The 13,439-nt window shown below is 45.0% G+C and overlaps 5 protein-coding genes and 1 long non-coding RNA gene across 11 annotated transcripts; 4 read left to right on the top strand and 2 right to left on the bottom strand.

The window, feature by feature from the left end:
- The first annotated feature begins 27 nt into the window (after positions 1–27).
- On the top strand, positions 28–831 carry LOC115764912. Of its 3 annotated transcripts, none has more exons than XR_004018061.1 (3): positions 28–437; positions 586–678; positions 751–831. It is a non-coding gene; the product is annotated as an uncharacterized LOC115764912 (long non-coding RNA). The 3 variants fall into 3 exon arrangements; XR_004018060.1 differs by having other exon boundaries at positions 586–685; positions 751–830; XR_004018059.1 differs by lacking the exon at positions 751–831 and having other exon boundaries at positions 586–720.
- On the bottom strand, positions 707–2,076 carry LOC115764911 (vacuolar protein sorting-associated protein 72 homolog). The gene is made up of 4 exons (XM_030708211.1): positions 1,831–2,076; positions 1,633–1,765; positions 1,273–1,576; positions 707–1,212 (listed from the first exon to the last, which is right to left on the bottom strand). The coding sequence occupies exons 1-4, from the start codon at positions 1,959–1,961 to the stop codon at positions 725–727; spliced, it is 1,056 nt and encodes a 351-aa protein (XP_030564071.1). The 5' UTR covers positions 1,962–2,076; the 3' UTR covers positions 707–724.
- Positions 2,077–2,297: 221 nt separating this feature from the next.
- On the top strand, positions 2,298–3,725 carry LOC115764909 (hydroxysteroid dehydrogenase-like protein 2). The gene has a single exon (XM_030708208.1). It carries the CDS (start codon positions 2,435–2,437, stop codon positions 3,656–3,658), a length of 1,224 nt encoding a protein of 407 aa, XP_030564068.1. The 5' UTR covers positions 2,298–2,434; the 3' UTR covers positions 3,659–3,725.
- Positions 3,726–3,802: 77 nt separating this feature from the next.
- LOC115764910 lies at positions 3,803–5,384 on the bottom strand. The gene is made up of 2 exons (XM_030708210.1): positions 4,043–5,384; positions 3,803–3,989 (listed from the first exon to the last, which is right to left on the bottom strand). Exon 1 carries the CDS (start codon positions 5,330–5,332, stop codon positions 4,196–4,198), a length of 1,137 nt encoding a protein of 378 aa, XP_030564070.1. The 5' UTR covers positions 5,333–5,384; the 3' UTR covers positions 3,803–3,989; positions 4,043–4,195.
- A 5,163-nt stretch (positions 5,385–10,547) lies between these two features.
- LOC115764902 lies at positions 10,548–11,547 on the top strand. 2 transcript variants are annotated; one of them, XM_030708194.1, is made up of 2 exons: positions 10,548–10,681; positions 11,047–11,547. In XM_030708194.1, exon 2 carries the CDS (start codon positions 11,058–11,060, stop codon positions 11,451–11,453), a length of 396 nt encoding a protein of 131 aa, XP_030564054.1. In that variant the 5' UTR covers positions 10,548–10,681; positions 11,047–11,057; the 3' UTR covers positions 11,454–11,547. The 2 variants fall into 2 exon arrangements, with proteins under 2 accessions (XP_030564054.1, XP_030564055.1); XM_030708195.1 differs by lacking the exon at positions 10,548–10,681 and adding an exon at positions 10,880–10,973.
- Positions 11,548–11,790: 243 nt separating this feature from the next.
- On the top strand, positions 11,791–12,774 carry LOC115764904. 3 transcript variants are annotated; one of them, XM_030708197.1, is made up of 2 exons: positions 11,791–12,005; positions 12,064–12,774. In XM_030708197.1, exons 1-2 carry the CDS (start codon positions 11,952–11,954, stop codon positions 12,499–12,501), a joined length of 492 nt encoding a protein of 163 aa, XP_030564057.1. In that variant the 5' UTR covers positions 11,791–11,951; the 3' UTR covers positions 12,502–12,774. The 3 variants fall into 3 exon arrangements, with proteins under 3 accessions (XP_030564057.1, XP_030564059.1, XP_030564058.1); XM_030708199.1 differs by having other exon boundaries at positions 11,791–11,975; XM_030708198.1 differs by having other exon boundaries at positions 11,792–11,975; positions 12,049–12,774.
- The last annotated feature ends 665 nt before the right edge of the window (positions 12,775–13,439 follow it).

Raw genomic sequence — 13,439 nt, forward strand, 5'->3', positions numbered from 1 at the left:
ATCTCCAACCCCATTAAGTATCAGCATCGATAGCCGAGTCGATTCGAAGCGGTAGATTCTTTAAAATATGCACTTTAAATTTTCCTGGATAAATGCTAGATTAAGTTAAGCATTAATCATTTCTCTAAATATATATTTTTTTCAATGTTAAAACAATATAACCAGCTATATATCATATGCCATGAGCCATCTCTGACCTCCTAGAGTATATATATTTCGATTAGTATCATCAAAACAGAGCCTGTTTCTAATTCCGGCCCAGGAGAGCCTAAAACTTCTGCCTTCTGATTAGTACCAACTTCTGAATCGACGAAGCTATGGTCGTCTGTCAGTTTCGAAGCCATCATGGCTCCGACTTTCTGTTGGAAGCAGAACATATATTGGAACCATCCGAACTACTATATTAGAAAAATTTTATAGGAGCGATTATTTAAAAAGTAAGTTTGTGCATAAGAAATTTTTCCCGTTTCACACGATATCTTAAAAATCATATGAGCAAATCTTGTTCATATCGTAATACTAAAGCATACATCTCTAATAATAGAAACAGTCCAAACATAATATGGAAATCTTTTCTTCTTTAAGATACACACAATTTTTCAAATAAAGGTCATGGTGGACCTCTATCAGGAATACATTTTTACTGCTTGATTTTTGAACTAATAATATGAACAGCTGGTAACAAGTTAAATGTTTTCAATTAAAAATCTTACATATTAACTTATTAATTAACATTTTTTACCGCTGTAGCCGCCTTTTGGCGATTCTCCTTGACCAGCTTACGCCACTCCATCCACTTGGCCAACTCGGGCTGTTCGCTGCTGCTGTACTGCTGTTCCAGCTGCATGTAGTAAGCCTCGCGCAGTATCTTGAAGGCCTGAATGCTGTAGTACGGCTGTTGGGTAACGGGATCAAAGTAGCGAGCTGGCAGCCTGGTTATGGGACAAATGCCGCTTGAAGTCTTTGGCGTGCGTTTCGGGCGGAAAATCGCATGGAAAGCCTTATCATTGAAATCATTTTCAATGGTTACAAACGTACGCTCGCATTTGCCAAGTGTAATTTTCGGATCATTTGGTTGGATGTTGGTGGTGCGTGTAGGCATGTTTCGTATGACAGGCATGGTCATTGAATGATAGCGTATAGTTGGCCCCGTGAAAACTCGCTTGGTGGGACGCGTTTTCTTTTTCTCGAGCTCCATTTTTTGAAATTTCTCTGTAATCGTTTATAAAAAACGGTTTTAATTACATTCAGGCGCACTGATTGTTAACAAACCCAGTGATTTGATGTTCTCCTCCTCGGTTATCTTTGCCTCCTCAAGCAGCTCCTCCTGCGTGGGCATATAGTCCTCTACGCGTATCTTTTTCTTCTTGCGCTTACGTGCATCGTCTAGTTCCTTGAGCCGAATTTTTGTCGCCTGTGTTTTGATGGCTGTGGAGGTGCGTATAGATTTCCGACCCGAGTCCAATACTGTGAAGCGAGGGCGCACTCTGCGCTTGACCACGCCCCCACCGCCACGCTTTTTGTGCAGAGCAGGCACGGCTTTTGTCTCCTTCTTGCTAGCTGGTTTCGCCGGTTCCTATTGAGTGAATATTATATTTGTTTGCATTATTTAATAGGTGTAGCACAACTTACCTTATACGCTTTGGTGTTGACGCCACCGCGTTTGCGTTTTTTGTCGGGCGCATCCTCTTGGTCAGATACGGGCTCATCCTGTTCATCTATGCTGAAATCTGAATCCACAACATCCTCTTCTTCGTCTTTTTGTCTTTGGAAGCGAAATACCTTTAAATAAATTTCTTTCGACAGCGTCCGGCTAGACACAGTACTTACACATATTCCTTGTCGCCTTCTTCGTCCTGAAAGCCGCCATATGAAGTTTTATAAAAATCGTCCTCCTCTTCATCGAGCAACTTTGCTATTTTGTTGCCAGCGTTGTGGCGACGCGAGCGCGTGGCAGCCATTTATTATAAATAAATTGTTTTATTGTATTTATACAAACTCTTTAACTGTAAACAAACAAATTCAGTGGTATTCTGCTTCTTGCCAGTAGCATTCACTGTCGCCACGCCATTCACACAAAATAGCAAGGTGGCAACGCTGGCAATTCTATTTTCTGTATTTTAATACAAAATTATACAATTTAGGCATATTTTCAATGAGAAGGTATAAAACATAAGTTGCTTAAAGTTGCTTAAAGCTTTAATTAACAAGTTTACAGGACAATTTGTACTCTTGTCCCATTGTTTGTTCAGTTACAGCGCACCTAGATGTTGCCTTATGCCGAACTCTTTGGCTCTCTCCACTGTGAATATGTTGGCTGGTCGATCTGATTGCACTTTGGACTTTCTCTTTAATGTTGATTGTAATTCAAACTGTTTTCAGTTCAGATAGTTCAGACTCTTCAGATCGAGCGGTTTAAACTTTGGACCACAAAATGATTAATTCAGGAAAATTAGCAGGACGCACACTGTTCATTACGGGAGCATCCAGGGGAATTGGCAAGGCAATCGCGCTGAAGGCAGCTCGCGATGGTGCCAACATTGTGGTTGCCGCTAAGACAGCAGATCCGCATCCCAAGCTGCCGGGCACAATTTACACAGCCGCCGAGGAGATCGAAAAGGCTGGCGGACGGGCGCATCCTTGCATTGTGGATGTTCGTGACGAAAAGCAGGTGCGAACAGCCATTCAGGAGGCAGTGGCCAAATTCGGTGGCATCGATATTGTTGTGAACAATGCAAGTGCCATTTCACTGACCAGCACACCCGACACCGACATGAAGCGCTACGACCTAATGCATCAGATCAATACGCGCGGCACATTCCTTGTCTCCAAGGAGTGCCTTCCATATTTGGAGAAGAGCAATCACGCTCACATTTTAAACATTTCGCCTCCGCTCAGCATGAAGGCAAAATGGTTTGCACCGCACGTGGCTTACACGATGGCCAAGTACGGCATGTCCATGTGCGTGCTGGGCATGGCGGCGGAGTTCCGGGATCGCGGCATTGCCGTGAATGCACTTTGGCCACGCACTGCCATCCACACGGCTGCCATTGAGATGCTGACTGGCCCCGATAGTGCCAGCTGGTCACGTAAACCGGAGATCATGGCCGATGCGGCCTATGCCATACTAACCAGAGAACCCAAACAGTTCACCGGCGAGTTCTTCGTTGACGATGAGGTGCTAGAATCTGTGGGCGTTAAGGATCTCACCGACTACGCCTGCGTACGCGAAAATGCCGACAAGCTGATGGATGACTTCTTTTTGGAGCCCAAGAATGCGCCTGCTGATGGTGCAGCGGCGCCTGCAGCTGATTCTGGCGATGATAAAATACCGCAGCTCTTTAAGAAAATCGAATCTTTGCTTTCAGCTGAGATCGTCTCCAAGACGCAGGCCGTCTTCCAGTTCAACATCAGCGGTGCCAAGCAGGGCACTTGGTTTCTAGACTTGAAAAATGGCACTGGCGCCTGCGGCACTGGCGAACCACCAGCTACTCCAGACGCAACTCTCACCATGAATTCCAACAACTTCTTTGACATGTTCTCTGGCAAACTAAAGGCGGCACCAGCCTACATGTCCGGAAAGTTAAAGATAAGCGGCGATTTTCAAAAGGCTCTCAAGCTGGAGAAGCTTATGAAAGCACTCAAGTCTAAGTTGTAGATCATAAATTAAATCATTTATAAAAAGCAAACTCTATTGAATAAAGACTCCATACTATTAAATACAATCTATCAAACATGGGATTTGTACAGATTTCTACGTTTCTACTATTGCATTAAAGTTTATCATTTAGTTTTACGTGATTCTATGGGTTAGCAAAAGTTTGTTTATCAATATATTTGTATATATAAATAAAAAGCTTTGTCGCGTGCCAAACGAAGGTGGAGTTGCAATTTGAACACTGCAAGGTTTACGCCTGGCCACTGGCCATGTTACTCCGATGTTAATAGAGACAGCGTAATGCAAAACGTGCTAGTGCAAGTGTTTTATTCTGAACGGATTATATAGGTTAGAACTTAAATATATATTCCCTCAGAATCTTACCGCAGTCTTCCCTCCTACGGCCTTCTAACTCACGACAATAATGAGCTTAACATTTAAGTGATGGCGGCAACAAGCCAAATACAATGTGCCCGTACATTCACAGGGCAAAAATACATACTTTCAGAATATACTTAATACTAAACAATCGATAACTTAATTCGTCCCGCAACATCCCCGCCCCCGTGAAGGCCCTGCTTCACTCACATCCAATATGGCTAGTTTAGCCACGGGACGAGTCATCAGTCGCACTCGATTGCCGTCCGCTACGCGTACGCTGGCGCGTCGAGGTACTCCATCTGGTCCAGGGTAGAGCTCCTCCACTATGCCCCTTCGCCACTCCCTGCGTGGCACGGCTGGGTCGCATATAAACACCACATCTCCATGGCGTATCGGCTCAACGCGCGCACACCATTTCACGCGTCGCACAAGTGTAGGCAGGTACTCCAAGACCCACCGCTTCCAAAAACGATCTCGTAATAGCCGCGCTATGCGCCACTGCTTCCTTGTGGCGCATCTCTCGTCCGGCTGCTCATGAATAGTGGGTGTGTCAGGCAGATTGGCTACTCCCTTGAGTAGATCGTTCGGTGTTAGGGGGGCTTCCTGATCCACAGATACTGGCAAGTGAGTAAGCGGGCGCGAATTCACAACATTCTCGGCCTCAATCAGGAAACTCTCCAACACATGTTGCTTCGGTGCCACCTCCTTTACTGTGTGGCGAAGCACTCTCTTGACACACTGCACCATCCTTTCCCAGGCTCCTCCTTCAGCTGGGTTCGCTGGGCAGTTAAAAATCCATTCAATGCCCCTAGAAGATAGCTCACCCTGAATCTTCTCCGGCTCGAATACATCTATGAGCCTTTTGGCTTCTCTATCGGCCCCAACAAAGTTCTTTCCGTTGTCACTGCGCAACCTCAGTACAGGCCCGCGACGGCAAAGAAAGTTCCTGATCACGATTATGCAGGAATCAGTTGACAGGTCATGTGCCAACTCCAAGTGTATGGCCCTTGTTGTCAGACACGTAAACAAGGCAACCCATCTCTTTTCCTTTCGACGTCCGTTGGTCACAAGAAGTGGTCCAAAGTAGTCCAGACCCGTAAACTTAAATGGCCATCCATTGGCCTCCAGTCTGTCCTCTGGCAAAGGACCCATTATAGGTGGCGCTGGCTGCGCTCTATGTAGCTTGCACACACTACATCCAGATATTACTGTACGCAACACTCGACGCAGCTTTGTTATCCAAAACCTGGTCCTGATGTCGCCCATCGTTGCATCCACGTTTTGATGCTTCATTTTCACATGGTAGTGATACACAATCAGTTCCGTCAGTGCGTGCCGGTGTGACAAGATTATTGGCCTTCTCGCACTATGCGGTATACACAGTGCGGCATCGATCCTGCCATACGCTCGCAAGACTCCATTGTCATCCAAGTAGGGCGCCAGCCCTCTTATTTCGCTTCGATGACCGACTGATTCTTCATTGTACGAGGCTCGAACCTCGTCAGGGAATGCTTCGCATTGCGCTCGCCGTATCAGCAATTTCTCAGCGTCCTCACATTCCGTAGCGGTGAGGCCGAATCTCTCAAGTTCAGTCCTATGTCCACGGCACCAGCGCGTGAACCTTAGAACCCAAGCCGTCGTCCTCACCAGCCGACTGTAGCTAGAGAATCTCTGAAATGAAATGAAAAAGTTATTTGCTGCAACTAAGGCAAATTCACTCGGCATCTCTTCTTCATCATCGCAGGATGAGTGTTCGGTGCCCGGTTCGGGCTGCGGCCAGCTGCTTTCCGGCTGCTGCAAAAATGTTGGCCCGTCTAACCATCGTGACCGTTGGCTGAGGTCTACGTGGCAGTGCGGCCTCGTTGCGTCGTCTGCTGCATTTTCAGCAGTAGGTACCCATCTCCATTGGGTAACCTTTGTTGACTCCAAAATTTCTCCCACTCGATTTCCGACGAACTGCTTATATCGACGGTGGGTGCTGCCTATCCAACGCAGCACTGTCTTTGAGTCAGTCCATAGTATGGCATCGCTGATCGCTATACTGTGCTCCTTTTTGACAGTGTCCATCAGCCTCGTTCCTAACACAGCAGCTTGCAATTCCAGTCGTGGAATTGACATCGTTTTCATTGGGGCACATTTCGTCTTGGCACATACGAAGCATACTCGCACGTCGTTGTTGTCGTAGGTTACCCTTAAGTAAGTCACAGCTGCGAATGCTGACTGGCTAGCGTCGACAAAAACGTGCAGTTGTATTGCCCGCACGGGTATTGGGCCAAAGTAATGGCGCGAGCTTCGAAATCCTTCCACATTGTTCATATCCTGAAGCCATTTACTAAAGGCGCGGGCGATCTCATCTGGTAAGGGTTCATCCCATTGCACATTTCGTCGCCAGATCTCACGCATAAGTAACTTTCCAGTTATCATGAGACAGCTAAGAAATCCCAAGGGATCAAATGTTGACATGATCAAGCTCAAGAATTCCCTCTTCGTAGGTACTCGCTCCAAATTTAGCACACATCGGGGTACTTTGTGGTACCTCATGTTGAATTTGAAATCGTCCGTGGCTGGCTGCCAACACATGCCCAGAATCTTTTCTTCAGCTTCGCCCCATCCGATGCTCCTAGCAGCCCCATGTTGGCCCAGGGCGTCAGCTACGGTTGGCGAACTGGAAGTAAACTGGCACAATTCAAATCCAGCATTTGCATGTATTTCTCTTATTCTTGTTGATATGGCGATGGCGTCGCCTTCACTATCAAAACTATCCACATAGTCGTCCACATAATGACATTCAAGAATAGCTTTAACCGCGCGAGGGTCTGAATCCTGATACTGCAGGGCATTCAAGGTCTTCACATAGTGCGCGGTGCTTGGCGAGCATGCTGCTCCAAATGTCATTACCCTCATCTCATAAACATCAGGCTCCCGGCGGTCATCGCCGTTTCGCCACAAGAATCGCTGGGCGCATCTATCCTGCGGTCGAATCAACACTTGATGGAACATCTCTCTGATGTCTCCACAAACGCCAACCGCACCTTCCCGGAAATGGAAGAGAACAGCCGGCAGCGACTTGTAGTGCTGCGGCCCCTTGGATAATGCCGAATTCAATGAAATGTCACCGACCTTTGCTGCCGCGTCGAACACCAGTCTTATCTTACCGGGCTTATTTGGATTTTCAACTCCAAAGTGCGGCAGATACCAAAGTTTGTCGCTGTTGGCTAAAGCGACCTCATGATGCTTCAAGCGTCGAGCATATCCTTTATGAACATAATCGTCCATAATTTTCATATAGGCTCGTTTAAACTGATCGTTACGCTTCATCTTTCTCTCAATGTTGACCAATCTTTTGTATGCCATATCGTAGCTTCGTGGCAACTCAACATTATCACGGTTCCATAACAAACCTGTCTGGTAACGTTCCCCTATTTTCACCGTGGTGTCTTCGAGTATCTTCTGTGCTCGTGCATCGTCGCTGGCTGCGACTGGTGACGTAAGCTTCACACCGAAGTTCTCGATATCAAAATAGTCGTTTACCATCTTTTGGATTGCATCCTCCTGCGACACTGCTAGGAGGCATGACTTTGTTGACGTTGTCGTTGGTTGACCTCTTACCGGCCCAAAAACCACCCATCCAAGTTCGGTGGCTGCGGCATATGGTCCCTGTGGTGCAAACCTTCTTGTTTGCATTGGCAGTCCAAGATGCGCATGGTCCAGTCCAATCAGAAGTTTTGGTACCGCCCCGCGATACGGTTTCATTGGAAGTCGTGCACCGTTGTCCAACATTTGTACATCACGTCGATGCAGACTTTGCATCGGTAAGCTCAGGTTGGACACGGCGTACACATTTCGCAGCACATAACGTTTGCGTTTGTCCGCTCCACTAATTTCCATGCTTACCACTGTGGTCGGCTCCCTGGTTGCTCTTCCACCAAACCACTGTATATTTAGTTGCCTGCGTTCCCCTTTGACATCTAGGTCGCGCAGTAGCTCGTCGTCTATCATAGTTACGGACGAGCCTTCGTCGAGGAGTGCATACGTATCGATCCGCTTATTGGCCCCGTGCAATGTCACTGGCAATATGCGGAATAGTAGGCGTTCTCCATCCGAATCGACACAACTTAAATTCGTTTGTTGCGTCAATTGAGCATCCACTGGCTGCGGTGCCCTTGTGTGCGGATCCGCTGGCTGCGGCATCCGTCCAATATTCATCACTCTATCACCCGCTGGCTGCGGTGCATTGTGACTCATAGCATCATGATCATGTAAAAGGCGATGATGCCTCTTTCGGCAACCATTGACTTGACATTCGTTTGCCCTTTTGCAGACTCTTGCCATGTGGCCATCTCGTAGGCACGAGAAACAAAGCCGGTGCCTTTTAACAAACGTCCACCTTTTTAGCGGAGAGGCTAAGTTAAACTCGTTGCAGTCCCTGACTGCGTGTTGTCCATTACAGATTGGACACTGTTTGGTGCGACCTCGGTGTCGCCCTTCATTATTCTGGTCAATGCTGGCATGCAGCACTCTACGCTTCTGCTCCTTACCATCGACGTCCACAATCGTACATACCAAATTGGCGTAGTCCGTTAACCACGCGCTAAAATGTACGACAGTCGGGAAAGGCCTAATCGTAGCTGCATGTCTGGCCCACTCCACCCTCTTGCTTGGTGGTAGCTTAGCGACCAAATCCTCCATCAGTGTAGGATTCGCTAAATGCTGTTCTCCGTTAGCTGATCGTAGAAAGGCGGCAAGGTTACTCACTCGTGTAGCAAATGGCACGATTTTCGCTATGCTGTGCTCTTGAATTGGCTGCACCTCTCGAATACTAATTAGCTGGCTGCGTATTAGTTGTTCTGGACGGCCATATCTAAAACGTAATTGTTCCATCACGTTGTTCACATTCCTGGGATGTATGAGCAACGACTTCACAGTATCACGTGCTTCGCCTTTGAGTGCCTTCAACAATCGCTGGTTATTCTCCAGATTCGTACAGTTGTACGCCAAAGTTGTTTCCGTAAACGCGCAGAAGAATATAGGCCAATCCTCAGGTTGGCCTCCAAACTCGGGTAGATCTGGTAATTTGCGTAGCAGGCATACATCGTTCCTGGGTGTCGCCCATGCGAAGTCCCCAGTTGCCTGCGTTGGCTCCAAAATGATCACAGGTTGGTTCTCTTGTGCCGGCGTGTGGCTGAGCGTTGACTGCGCAATGCCTGCAGAACAATATGGCGTCGAGCGGCTTGATGTTGTAGAACAGTTATCCATAACTGTAGCTCGTTCTACCGTTTGCAACTGTGGTCCCAAATTTCCACTCAATGAAGTAGGCAATGCCTCACTCAAAGATGGCGATCTGCTCAAAATGGCAGTTCCACTCAATATTGCAGTTTCACTCAAACTAACACTTGAATTTGGGGCTCCACTCATAATTGCAGTTTCACTCAAACTTCCACTCGACGATGGCTCTCCACTCAAAAATGGCGGCAGGATAGCTGTACGACCCACGCCAGCATCACTCAATTTAACGGGATCAGTAACTGTACTCACATGTGCTTGACCAGTTTTTGACCTCTGCAACTCGTGCTCTAGCGCAGCGACTCTCTTTATCAAATCCATGACTTGAGCACTTGAGAGTTGCGTGCATGGGCTTGGCGCTCCTGTCAATATGCTGGCTCGTGCACTCACTCCTGCGGCCACAGTGCCGGCAGGTTGTACCCTTGTTCCCACATCCTCGGTGCTGGGGCTTTGTGGCGCGCTCACAGCGGGAACTTGCATTTGTGATACAGTGCTCACCATTCTACTTGTCCGCTTCGGTGGCACCTCACTCGTCGTGGTAATTATCTCCTGGCCATCATTCAGGCGTGGGCTTTTCCTGGGTGACCGTTGTGTCATCCTGTTCAGCTCGGAGATGACTTCTACTATATTTTACGCTGGCTGCGTACCAATGGTAACTCTATAACTGGGGTGGAGGCCCTGCCTGTGCTGTGTCTATCTACACGCACTGTAACTCCAAAGTTACACCACGTCTTGTCTCCAGTGCAAGTCGCCCTTGCAGTTTCTTACAATAAGAACTGCGAATAAAAGATCATGTCGCGTGCCAAACGAAGGTGGAGTTGCAATTTGAACACTGCAAGGTTTACGCCTGGCCACTGGCCATGTTACTCCGATGTTAATAGAGACAGCGTAATGCAAAACGTGCTAGTGCAAGTGTTTTATTCTGAACGGATTATATAGGTTAGAACTTAAATATATATTCCCTCAGAATCTTACCGCAGTCTTCCCTCCTACGGCCTTCTAACTCACGACAATAATGAGCTTAACATTTAAGTGATGGCGGCAACAAGCCAAATACAATGTGCCCGTACATTCACAGGGCAAAAATACATACTTTCAGAATATACTTAATACTAAACAATCGATAACTTAATTCGTCCCGCAACAAGCTTAAATAAACCCGTACCTATTCACGTGGCCACTAACGTAGATAGTATGATTGCATATGTATTGTCTTGTCATTGAGCAATGACTGAGCAAAAGTTCAGTGCAGAGCAGAGCATCGGTACTTGCCGGCGGATACCTTTCGCAGGGATAAATATAAACGGAAATACAGCTAATACAAATAGGTATTTGTGTTGATAACAAAACAAAAACATTGTAAGTACTATTCTGTACATCAATCCGTCGTACATCACCGACCAATGGAATATTGTCGAAAGTCAAATCAATGTGTAGTACATAAACCAACGAACTAATGCACCGGCATTGTCTGACGAGTGTTCAATGACGTCACTAAAGTTGAAGAATTTATGACGTCACAATTTAACGAATACTCTTGTAAAAAATACTGAACGTAGTTTACTAGCGATCGAAAGATCACCTACGCCTTGCAGTTGTATGTTATCTATCAGGTGTTAAACTTTATCTTTTTAATGTGAAACATCAAAAAGTAATGTAGTTTCTTAACAAAAAGCGATTATGTGTTTTTAAAGTTATATTATATCCATATTCTCTTTTTACAGATCTTAATAATATGGATGCTAGCAAAACTGCACGAATATTCATGCCAACGAAAAATGTAAATCTCTTGCTGAAAGATCTGCCAGCCAAAGAACAAATACGGAATTACACGGAAGAACGCGAATTGGGCAATAATAGTCGTCTGTTAAGCAGCATGGATCTTCATGATAGATGTGAAACGTTGCTGCAGGAGAAGGAAGAACGCCTAACGGAAGATGAGCTCGCAGACTTGTCCATTAGGGGCATTCCCAATAATCTAAGAAAAGAGCTTAAGGCATCTCTTGGTGGTGATCGATCTATCTCAAACAAAATTATTAAAAAAATTCAAGAGGACTGTGCCAGCAAGATCTCGCTACTTCCTGAGCTAAAAGAGTTCAGTGAACACGTTGCGGGACAAATTAAGCATTAGAATTAGGTATATATTTTAATCAATTGTTGCGGCCATTACTTAAATCGTAATGCGCTCAAAATAAAACACTTGAACGCTAACAGCCTGACATAAACCTTGCAGTGTTTAAATTGAAACTCCACCTTCAAATATAATATATTTTATTTTAAATATTTATAATTATTCAATTAAAATCAGCTAACGAATGTAATCATTAATTTATGTGAATAATTGTTCAAAAATACAAAATATCAAAAAATACAAAATATCGATATTGAAACAAAAGATTCAGGAAAGTCTCTATTTTGGAAAAACTTTGTTATCGATAGTATTATAGATTAAATGTCATCTCTACCTGGCCTGCGAACAGTCGTGAATTCATCATGCTTTTTTACGTGCACTAAGCAACCGTACTGTTTCGCTCGATGGCAGCCTAGTCAGCCGGAGGAGGCCCATGGAGCAGATAACGCCATCAGCACACAAAAGCTTATTATATATTGATAATTAAACTGCTTCATTATGGCAGCGTCTTCATCACACAAGGTTTGTAACCATATGGCGCGCGCTGCTATGGTAAACAAATACGAATAATATGTTTATTGACATTTGCACCTAGAGCAAAACCTTGCAGCTGATCAAATGCTTTTGCGGCTGCTCGGACATGACTGTTGCGGAAGTGCAGCGTATTTACACGCTCACCAATAGTGTGCATCAAACCCTTCTGGACAGTGCCGCGGCCATGCTGCTGCGCCGGTATCTGGAGCTTCAGCGTGCAGGCGACAAAAATGAAACGGAACAGTATCTGGACATCTATGAGAAATGCGCTGAATTTTTGCAGGAAGAGCAGCGCACATTTACGCAGGATGAAATCGATGAGCTCTGCGATTTGGGCCTGGCCTATGACCTCGAACAAGATCTGACCAGACGCACACGTAACGGTCAGGCCTCAGAGATAAAGCTGGGCCTCTATCGCATTCAGGGCAAATGTCGCAACGAGATCGAGGCGAGCAGCGATTTTCAGGACTTCAGAAACGCTATACTCGCTAAAATGCGTAGAATACCTAAATGATGCATGCTAAAGCAAGGAATGGTGCCTTTTGTGTTCATATTAAATATGGTCCAGACGTAAAAAATTCGAAAATTTCTTCTTAAACGCACTCTGCCTCAACAAATTTGATCCCAGCGCCTTTTTATGTCCAGCAATCGATTTGATTGAATCTAAATATTTAGTCATATTTGTAACGAAACCGTGTGACGCTTAGCTACAGTAGCATAATTACAATTTACTTAATTTAAGAGTTCCTCACAATGTGTATTATTACAATAAAATCATATGAATATATATGTTGTATATTTAAATCTCAATCTTGTTAATAAGCATATAGATGAACGTTTGAACGTCGAACATAAATGAAAAGTAAAAAGGTTTTTGCCTTCTATCAAAGAAATTGCACCCACATTATTTTTCTTATCATTAAATTCGACCGAATGATTTTATTTACCGCATTGAAAGCAAAGCTAATCCATATTTTCATATTGCTGACACATTTTGCGCAACTTTATCCCATATTTTAAAATTATTCTGAAACATGAATTAAATATAACGCAATCCTTAGAGAACATTTCAGCTTGCTTTGGCACAAGGTTAAGGTTAAGGTTGGGTTTGTTCAAGATATTTGATAAACATGCAAAAACTCAATTTAAGTCCGGCTCTTCCTATAGATCCACTTAATTTTCGTTCAAACAGACCTATGGCTGTTATAAGATGTAGAAGTTCGATCCTGCTGACATAAGCTTGCGAATCATAAAGAATCAAATCTTTGGCAGCTTCCATCTTTTTCACTAAAATTAGTGCTACAAAATTCTAGGAAAATGCAAATACAAGTACAAAATACTTTCGTACACATTGCAGCCGTACGAGCATCGCGTCCATATGTTGTATTTCTATATATGTATATATATTCTTGTGAAGCACATAAATTTAAAGGTAAACCTATAAACATATAT

Source organism: Drosophila novamexicana, unplaced genomic scaffold (genome assembly GCF_003285875.2).
Source record: "Drosophila novamexicana strain 15010-1031.04,08,12 unplaced genomic scaffold, DnovRS2.1 tig00000877-arrow-arrow-pilon, whole genome shotgun sequence".
In the NCBI taxonomy this organism is placed as follows: domain Eukaryota; kingdom Metazoa; phylum Arthropoda; class Insecta; order Diptera; family Drosophilidae; genus Drosophila; species Drosophila novamexicana.

What these genes read in the sequence shown, in the direction of transcription:
- LOC115764911 (XM_030708211.1), bottom strand. Translation starts at nt 1,961, where the DNA reads ATGGCTGCCACGCGCTCGCGTCGCCACAACGCTGGCAACAAAATAGCA. An exon ending in GAAGGCGACAAGGAATATGT is followed by an intron (nt 1,766 to 1,830) that starts GTAAGTACTGTG and finishes TCGCTTCCAAAG; the next exon opens with ACAAAAAGACGAAGAAGAGG. An exon ending in GGAGAACATCAAATCACTGG is followed by an intron (nt 1,213 to 1,272) that starts GTTTGTTAACAA and finishes AAACGATTACAG; the next exon opens with AGAAATTTCAAAAAATGGAG.
- LOC115764909 (XM_030708208.1), top strand. Translation starts at nt 2,435, where the DNA reads ATGATTAATTCAGGAAAATTAGCAGGACGCACACTGTTCATTACGGGA.
- LOC115764910 (XM_030708210.1), bottom strand. Translation starts at nt 5,332, where the DNA reads ATGAAGCATCAAAACGTGGATGCAACGATGGGCGACATCAGGACCAGG.
- LOC115764902 (XM_030708194.1), top strand. Translation starts at nt 11,058, where the DNA reads ATGGATGCTAGCAAAACTGCACGAATATTCATGCCAACGAAAAATGTA.
- LOC115764904 (XM_030708197.1), top strand. Translation starts at nt 11,952, where the DNA reads ATGGCAGCGTCTTCATCACACAAGGTTTGTAACCATATGGCGCGCGCT. An exon ending in ATATGGCGCGCGCTGCTATG is followed by an intron (nt 12,006 to 12,063) that starts GTAAACAAATAC and finishes AAAACCTTGCAG; the next exon opens with CTGATCAAATGCTTTTGCGG.